Here is a 10,148-nt window from a genome sequence, read left to right on the forward strand (position 1 = left end):
GAGATTTGGAGGATGTATTCGTCTATTGTATTTCCTTTAGCCAGACAATGGATGCGAAGATTACGAATGTTTGAGTCGACATTATTTTGCTAGAATGCATCGTTTAGTATTGGGTTACGTGGAGGAAATAAAACCCCATGATTTTGTTGTAGAAGCCACCGGAATATATATATATATATATATATATATATATATATATATATATATATATATGTGTGTGTGTGTGTGAATATAGCTATTAATATAGTCATATAATACGGTTACTAAAGTTGAATGTAAATATGTATATATGATATTCACATACACATAATTATGTTTTGCTTAATGACATAGTTAGGTAAAAATATTTTTTTACTATAATATATTCACATATGAATAAAAATAACATGTCATAATAAAAATAACATGTCATAACGATGACATTAATTTTTATGTTAATTTATTGACATGTGAATAAATCATTTATTCACCTATGAAGGATTTTTCCTAGTATAGTTTAACAGTTATTTTACATATAAATTCAACATTATACAAAAACAAACTGCATGTATTGATTCATGAAAACTATTCACATATGAATTTAACATGATAAAAATGATAAATATATTACAACATTTGCATGTGAGTATAACAACTATATTGTATTCATCAATTATGTCATCTCTTTTTATCCAACTAAGCATCAACTCTTTGGACATGAACCAACCATCCAGTGAAATGGTATTCTTGTGTTGAATTATTACCATTCCCTGATTAAAATGTAAATAAACATCAAAAGTGTTAGACAGGCATATATTATTAGTTCATAATAATAATGATTTATTTGTATGTGAATACACATGCCACACAGGGTTTGAATCCTTTGAGAACTCAAAGATTCGTAAAAACCCAAGAACTTTTTCCAAAATCATATTCCTCATCTTTTTTACCAATCATTAAGAGGCTTAATAAAAGCTTAATTCGCTGAAAATACGTTTTTTTAAAACAAAAAATGCAAAAATGCTTAAAAACCCAATAACTAAGGCCCCTAAAATGTGTTGTGTGGTGTTAATTCTTTCTACACTAACCTTTTAACCTTTTTCATAGGCCAATTCGGTAGCGCATCTTCAGGGTTACTCACCATTGCAACGCTTCCTTTACCTATAGAGCCAAGAGCACGTAAAATTGGTATCGTAAATTATAGTATTAAATGCAAGAAATAACAACCTACTTTCATTCCTTTGTTTATTACATCATCCTACTTTCGTTTCTTTCTATTACAACATTATACTTTGAAAACTCTATCCGACTAATACTATATAACTCAATAGATATTTTTAGAATATAATGCTATAATAAATACCCAAATGGAAGTATGTTGGTATAATTGGGTGGATAATGTTACCTTTATTTGGCGATTTTTTGGCCTTATTGTTCTTTTGTGATGAACTTTCACTGCAATTATATCCGGATCTTTGTGAAGATATTGTAATAACTCCTTGTTCTAATTTTTGTTCTGGCATCTCACACTTCCCGTTGAATGGCTTCATATAGCAAAACCTTTTAAACAATTTCAAAACAAATTATATTTTAGAGTAAATTACATTTTTGGTCAAATATGTACTTTATTCATATTATTATTATTATTATTATTATCATCATTTTCATTCTTTTTGTTGTTATTATCATTATTAATTACTATTATTATTAAAACTCCTATAAAAAACTTGAAAAGTAGAATGCAAAATACCATTCTTGAGGAAGTGTTTTTCTATCAAAATCAGCATCCAATATTCTCCATTTCCTACATTTGTTGCATTGCACCCATTCATGATCAGGTTTATGCCTTGGACCACTTTTTATCTACAGATAGATATAAACAACAAAACCAAGATTTCAAAACCATTGATAGCAAATAAATAGTGTTAGTTTTAACCAAGACACTAAGTCAATGAGTAAAAGTAGGAAATTACCACATGAACTTTATCAATATTGTTATCCAAGTAGTCATCAGCCTTTTTACTAAGCCAATCTTCAAGAAGAGCATAAGGCTCACAATCCACAAACCCTTGTTTGTTGTTATGCACCCAAACACGACCACTACCATCATCCTTCATAATTTCATAAAAACAACCCCCAAACAAATTACATAATAAGATTCAAATTTGAAATGTTAAAAGCATAGAAAAGCATATACCATGACATGGGTGACATCTATGACTCCAATAATCCCATGACTCTTTTCTCCATTATGAATCATGCTCCCAACTCTTTTGTAAGCCTGTATGAATCAGCAAAAAGTTTTGGGATCAAATTAAAAAGTTGAGAATCAATTCGAACATAAAGTTTTTGGATCAAACCAAGAAGCCGTCATTTATCACTAAGAATAACAAACTGAAAAAATGAAATAGTAAACAAGATGAAAACACACCTCAATCAACCTCCCATGCCAATATAAAAATATTCCACAATTACCCTGCTCCAAATCCAACTGGGATTGTCCAAGAATCAGCTCAACGGGTTTTCCAGCTACAGAACCACTTTCTATGCTTGTCTTGTGTAGAAATCTTGCTAAAGGCCGGCTTTTAACCTGTTTCAATAACTTTAAATGATATTTTGATTGCTTCATAAAAAAAAGTAGAAAAAATAAAAAGCAACAAGAAGTCCAAAATGTACCAATGACCCTTGAACATTGATCTTCATTCGTGGATCTAAGAAGATGACTTCCAAATAAGATCTGAGTGAATAGTCTAATGGAACCTGAAAACCATATATACAATTACAAATAGAGACTGGAAATTGTGACCCCATTATATGTCATAAGGTTTAAAGCAAGAAATTCAAACCTCTCGAGTCATTTGGCCAAGGCGAGAGCGGGGCCTACGTGAACGTAAAAATATGTCACCTTGATGAAAAGAACTTCCACCACTCATCCCATCCAACCATTCTAAAGAGAATGTTGAACCCCATTCATCTAAATTCCATATGTATATTTGAGTCCCAGTTCCATTTCTTTTAAACAACCCTGCTTTTTGGCCAATAAAATATTCGTTGAATGGTGAAAATTCCTTTATGGAATTCAAATTGGACTTTGATAGAGCTTCAGTCTGGATATTTGTATCCAGTTCCATATATTGTCCTTTCCTTGAATAGGTTATAATTGGGATCTCTATAATCTGTTGCAAGAAATTCAGATAACAAAATAGGTAAATATCACTAATAATACAAAACACTAATTCTTCCTCAACAGACTAAATGAAGTCTGAAATTATCAAATTACATACATCTTTTCCTTCATTTAGTGATTGTGAAAGAAAGGCAATTGATCTGGAGTTTGTTGTCTGTGTAAGAACCAATGCATCCCTACCAAGTCTCATTGTTCCAGTCTGAAACAAAATAATATAAATTGAAAGGGTTAAGTGGAAGAAATAGCATTTCACTCTTTCATTTTCATAAAAATTAATGGAGGAAGAAATACCTTAAATCCAACACCATATCTTCCTATGTAATTTGGATCATCTGTGTCAGGTTGCTTGCGACCAAATGACACCATTTTCATAATCTCCTCATGACTCATCCCACTTCCATCATCTACAACTGCCAGCATTGGAATTTCTTTGCCAGCAATGTTCGAATATATCATGTCAATTGAAATATCCAATCTGATAATTATAAACATTATTATATTAGAAATAGTTAAACACAAGAAATAGCAATATACTTTCATTTTATTTGTTTGTTATAACATCCCTCTTTCATTTTTTCCCTATTACAGAAAAAAAAATGAAAGGCTTACATTGCTGCTTTGGCATCTCTTGAATTGTCTACAAATTCAGCAATAGCACCAAAAATCCAGTCAGAATGGGTTTGACCAAGTGTTTTCAAGTAGCTTGGATGGGCAGACACGTAATTTTTCTCAGGAACAGGAACATTTTGCAATGTTGCACTGACTCCTGATCTGCTACAAGTTTCATCTCTCAACTGAGAGCCTTTGTTATTTCCAAGACTCTGATCAGAGGTACGATCAGGAGAGCCTTCACTGTCAATTTTGCTACCAGGAGGGTCTTTATTGTAAACTTTGCTACCAGAAGGGTCTTGTATGCCAATTTTGCAATTACGAGGGTCTTGATTGTCAACTTTTCGATTAGCCAACCCATCATTTTCACTCCTGAGATCTGTGCAGAAACAAGGCAAAAAAGAAATGAAAAAATAACCAAATCAAAAGCCATATTTTCACCAATTATGGTGAATAATGATGATGTATATGTTTTCTTTATGCATATGCTTTGTTTCTTATGAATATCGAGTGAAATCGCTAGTCCTTTGATAGAGATGACAACAGATACATATAAAAGTAATCAAAAGAGGGTTTGCATTAGAATGCCTCCTAAAGCATCACATTCAATTTCAAATGGTTTGGAAAAATCACGAAGGGTGGGGAGAGGTGCAGTCATTGTAGTCTTTACGAGATTGAGCGCACGGGTCCCCAAATAAAAGCGTCTTTCTTTGTTATTTAGGTTAGTGGTCGCACCATTTTACCATACCCACAAATGTATTCTCTGTAGTATCCTGTGAGGCATAAGAATCCACATACTCTTTTGGCATATTTGGAATGGGCGACTCTTGTATCTTGTGAGGCCCAAGAACCACATACTCCTTTGACATTTTTGGAATGGGTCACTCTTGTATCATGTGAGGCCCAAGAATCCACGTACTCCTTTGGCATTTTTGGAATGGGCCACTATTGTATCCTGTGAGGCCCAAGAACTACGTACTCCTTTGGCATTTTTGGAATGGGCCACTCATGTATCCTGTGAGGCCCAAGAACTACGTACTCCTTTGGCATTTTTGGAATGGGCCACTCATGTATCCTGTGAGAGGCCCAAGAACCACGTACTCCTTTGGCATTTTTGGAATGGGCTACTCTTGTATCATGTGAGGCCCAAGAACCACGCACTCCTTTGGCATTTTTGGAATGGGCCCCTCTTGAATCCTGTGAGGCCCAAGAACCATGCACTCCTTTGGCATTTTTGGAATGGGCCACTCTTGTATCATGTGAGGCCCAAGAATCCACGTACTCCTTTGGCATTTTTGGAATGGGCCACTCTTGTATCATGTGAGGCCCAAGAATCCACGTACTCCTTTGGCATTTTTGGAATGGGCCACTCTTGTCACCTGTGAGGCCTAAGAACCACATACTTCTTTGGCATTTTTGGAATGGGCCACTCTTGTATCATGTGAAGCCCAAGAATCCACATACTTCTTTTGCATTTTTGGAATGGGCCATTCTTGTATCCTGTGAAGCCCAAGAACCACGTACTCCTTTGGTATTTTTGGAATGGGCCACTCCTGTATCTTGTGAGGCCCAAGAACCACATACTCCTTTGGCATTTTTGGAATGGGCCAACCTTGTATCATGTGAGGCCCAAGAACCACGTACTCCTTTGGCATTTTTGGAACGAGCCACTCTTGTATCATGTGAAGCCCAAGAATCCACGTACTCCTTCGGCATTTTTGGAATGGGCCACTCTTGTATCCTGTGAGCCACAATTTCGCGCATTTTGACTTAATGGACCCCTGATTTTAGATTGATCTTCGAAAATATTGGGAGACAAGAAGTTCATCTAACAATTCTTCAACGACAGGTATTGGGTCTTTATCGAGGATTGTCATGTGGTTTCAGGCTCTCTGTAAATCGATACATAAACACCAAGTGGAGTCTTTCTTTTTGACAAGAATAACCATACTTGAGAATGTGCCTTGACATTATGCGAATTATTCCTCTTGTGAGCATTTCATCCACTTGTTTCTAAATTTCATCCTCCTGCAAATGGGGCATGGCCTTCATGAAGGTTAATTGTGTGTCTAATGGTTCTAGGCGGTGGTAGGCCTCAAAGGGAATTGGAGTAAGATGATATCCAATTAGACAGTTGGGCTCGCTAAAAAGGTTGAAGTTGTGTGTGGGGAGGATATGCCACATAGTTGGATGGGAAACCCTTGATCCCATAAGCGCATCTTTTGACTTCTTCAGTTAAAAATCATGTCTCCTAGAGTGCCCAACCAAGCCAAGCAATGCTAAGTATGTTATCCGTAAACCATGACATCTACTTGGCGAGAATAGGAGCCTAGTGTGATTGGAATTCCTATGCAAACTTCAAACATTGTGCCTCGGTTGCCATTGCCTAAACTTAGCACAAGGAGTCGGCTTGGCGTAATGTCAAAGTCCCAGAAGGAAGTAGGAAGATAGTGTGAGGTTAGACATGAATGTGTTGACTTTTTTTAAGGACATGTCTAATAGGAGAATGTGGAGGCTTATAATCAGGGTAGTGTAGTATAAGTCCTAGTTTCATTTCATATGTTTTTGTTTTCCTCTTTATACATATACATGCATACATATTACTTAATAGTGATGATGATGGATATAAATAATAAATATAAGATACATAAAGTACACAATGAAGGGACAACTAACCAAATTTGACATGATTATGGCTTCTAGGAATAGTATCTTCATGCATATACATCACGATAGCATGACCATATTCTTCATCATGCGAGGAAGGTATAATATACAACTTACAATTTTCAATTCTTGCTAGAGCCGCCTTCAAAAGCATCATCGGTCGGTAAGAACATGACAAAAGAAAGAAAATAAATACTTTTTTACTACTTGTTTGATGACTAAAATGCCCCCCTAAGGAATAAATCCAATAAATCCAACTTATGGGTAAAAAACATACCAAATACATAACATTGTAGCTACTTGTGATACAAGGAGTACTTAAAATGTCGCATAATGTGCTAAGTCCAAAAAATTCCTAAGGGGCTAAGGGGTGTTTGGGATTTGCTTATTAAAAACAACTTATGTTTATTTGTAAAAGTGATTATTAGCTTTTCCGGTGTTAAAACGGAGATTTATTAAAAGTGTTTGGATTAGCTTATCTGGTATCAAAACGTAATGAGTTGAAAAGTTGTTTTTAGTGTTTGGCAATTTCTGATTATAGATGTAAAATGACCAATATGGGTAGGATATATATATAGACATATAGTTACAATAGGGTTAATATGGTAAATTGGTTTAAATAGGTCATAAGTTATTTTAAATAAGTTAGAGCACATTAACTTATTAAAAACTCTTTATTTAAGCCAACAAGCACTTTTTTTTAATCCATCCAAACACTAAAAACTGCTTATTAGACGTGTCAAACCATAATAAGCTAATAAGCACCTTAAACAATCTCAAACACCCCCTAAATTGACCTCTTATGCATGTTCTCTACGAATTACTGTATTAACATGTATGCATGCCATGTCAACAATGTATAAAGTATTGTGCTCATAAGCTTTATAGCAAATTCAATCTATTAACTTTAAAATTCCAATAACTATCACTTCAAATTTGTAGAAAGAGCCTTATTGTAATATATATATATATATATATATATATATATATATATATATATATATATATGTGTGTGTGTGTGTGGGGGGGGGGGGGTCAATGTTGCAATGGTGAATGATTTTTAAAATAAATGACAATAAACATCCAAGCAAATTATTAATTTGAAAGATATGGTCAATGCTGCAAAACTCACTACACGCTACTTGATCGGTCAACTAGGTTAAATTGTAAAGTAACTAATTTTGGAATAACAATATCTATGACAAATATCTTAAGGCGGGTAAGTTCTTGAAATTTTTGACTTTTTTGTACTTTAAGTGAATTTTGACCCTTGAACAAGTTTGACTAAGTTCCCCCTAGACCGATTTGGTCTGAATTTAACCAATCCAAGTAATTTGACTGAGTTTCTATAAATCGCCTCATTTAATGACCAAGTTCCAAGTAGGCTCCGAATACTCGGCCAAGTAGGATGCATTTTGCAACACGCATTTTGCAACACCAGATATAGTAAGACAATTAAAGATGGAACATATGCATAATATCCTAACTTTAATTTTTTTACAAAAATAACAAAATAGAGACTATAAAACAACTACAAGATCTTATGGAAGACAATCATGACTAACAAGTTCCAAAACATAGAAAGGATAGAATGAAGTCCTAATCGAAGAAATCTTAGAAGAATATAATGATAACCCACAAAAAAAATGTAAAAGAATGAAAGCCAATATATATCTCCTATCACGCTATTAAATCATAATGACAATTGACCTTAGAAGGATTCTATAAAATGTTAGAAGAGTAAAACAACTAATAAACAAATGGAAAGTGTTTTTCATTATGAACATAAAGTATAGTGTTTAATTGTTGATAGGTGAGAAATAATATCCGCATGTAACATTCCATAAATGCACAAAATAAACAATAATTGCAAGTTTGTACCTTTTTATATTGTTTCAAGAATCGCATGAACGTATGCCACTCTTCCTTTTGATACATATTCTCGCTAACAGGTTGAATATGAGTGCTAGATAATCCAGTGGGAAGATACACTTGCTTAATAATTTCATTAATATCCCAAATCCCATTACTGCAAAAATAGTCATTAACCAATTAAAATACAAGTACATGGGTTGATAGTCACCAACTCACCATCTAGTTATATTAAGGTTTCCATAAAAATCTTTAAACGATTAAATAACCCTTAGCAAAGGTTGTAACTTTACTTGTTTACCTAAAATAGATAAATTCCAATTTATATTTTAAATAAATTTAAATAGCCGGCTAAAAGATGAAACGGATCAAATAGGTCAAATGTCACCCAAAATATAAAGCTTCAAAAAAATAAACAAAAAAGTGTAGGTAGGCCAAGACCAAATAGAGGTGATAAGAGTGATAAATACATTGCTATTGATGGTTGTGAGCATCTGACTCGACAAATGATTTTCGCATCCTTCCTTAGCATAACATAACATTGAAAACCATCCATAGATTCTGTGCAAAATGAATGAATTGTTAGACACAATGCTAGATCTTGAAACATGTAACAACACCAATACACCATGTACACATTACATGGTATAATAACAATAATTCATGTTTAATCAATAGCATAAGCAGAAACAAATAATATGCACACTATTATGTTGTGGCTTGTGTAACAAATCTGTCATCATGGAAACTGCACCATAGTAAAAGTACATGATAATACATTAAAACCACAATAAAAATAATATGAAAGTAAAACAAAAGAAATAGACTAAGTAGGGCTACTTTCGAGAGAACCCCTCTTTTAGAAAAATCTGGAATTAAAACATGGCCAATTCCAGTGGAGATCCAGTTTTTCAGTTTTGTGGGTGAACACCACCTTTGCCAACCCATGTACCCCCTAAAACTAATGCAGAGCAGCCCGAAAAACAAGAACAAAAAATAACCCTAAAGTTACCCACACCAGAACCTGTAAGACAGAATACGATTACAAACCCTAACTCAAAAATACAGCCTAAACTCAGAATCAATACTTTCTCCAACTAGCCAAACCCAAAATCCAAACTTTATCAAGTGTGTATATATTGATCAGAGTAAAACCATCGCAGATCGCATTAAATTAAATAGAGTATGTTAGTGTGTTTACCGTAAACTTCAAAAACGCAATGGTAATCGCATCAAAGTCCAGTAAAGTCAATGCAAAATCTAACGGAAGAAGCGGAACCGGCGTCGGAATGGCGAGCGACGACAGAAATGTAGCGAAAACCGATAACTACCGCAAGGACGAGGTCAAGTACTGTCGTGAAGGTGAAGGGACTAGAGACATGGGGATTAGAGGCGGAGAGCCTCCCCTGCTTAGGGAGTTTGATAAATAGTTTTTTAGCTTGTTAGCTTATTGCTTATTTGCTTATTGTGATGAGATTAAACATTTTTTTTAAATGTGTTTGGATTAGCTTATTGCGGTGGGAATAAGTAATAAGCAATAAGCATTTAAGTGTTTGGCAAAATAAAACAGCTTATATGAGTAAAATGACCAATAAGCATTCCCCCCCTTTTTTATTAAAATCAGCTTATTTTGTTTATTCCTACCGCAATAAGCTGATTTTTAAAGACTCCTAACCAAACACTTAATTTGCTTATTGTGGTGGGATTAAGCAATAAGCAATAAGCAGCCTATTTTTTCCCTATCCAAACACCCCCTTATTATATATAAAAGTGCCTATGTAACTTTCAGAAATTCCGATAATGCCAGAAAACTTTTCTTCAACGATGATATACT

The 10,148-nt window shown here is 34.2% G+C and overlaps 1 protein-coding gene across 1 annotated transcript; it reads right to left on the minus strand.

Annotated features, from left to right (window-relative positions):
- Positions 1–526: 526 nt before the first annotated feature.
- Positions 527–9,718, minus strand: LOC145132279 (uncharacterized). Its single transcript, XM_079067008.1, has 16 exons — positions 9,516–9,718; positions 8,785–8,875; positions 8,324–8,471; positions 6,452–6,584; positions 3,776–4,154; positions 3,458–3,641; positions 3,264–3,365; positions 2,826–3,155; positions 2,656–2,739; positions 2,411–2,569; positions 2,177–2,260; positions 1,953–2,090; positions 1,730–1,842; positions 1,385–1,539; positions 1,068–1,140; positions 527–749 (listed from the first exon to the last, which is right to left on the minus strand). The coding sequence occupies exons 2-16, from the start codon at positions 8,868–8,870 to the stop codon at positions 740–742; spliced, it is 2,178 nt and encodes a 725-aa protein (XP_078923134.1). The 5' UTR covers positions 8,871–8,875; positions 9,516–9,718; the 3' UTR covers positions 527–739.
- Between the last annotated feature and the right edge of the window lie 430 nt (positions 9,719–10,148).

The sequence above is a fragment of the Lactuca virosa genome, chromosome 8 (assembly GCF_052849685.1).
Source record: "Lactuca virosa cultivar CGN04683 chromosome 8, Lactuca_virosa_CGN04683_v6, whole genome shotgun sequence".
NCBI lineage: Eukaryota > Viridiplantae > Streptophyta > Magnoliopsida > Asterales > Asteraceae > Lactuca > Lactuca virosa.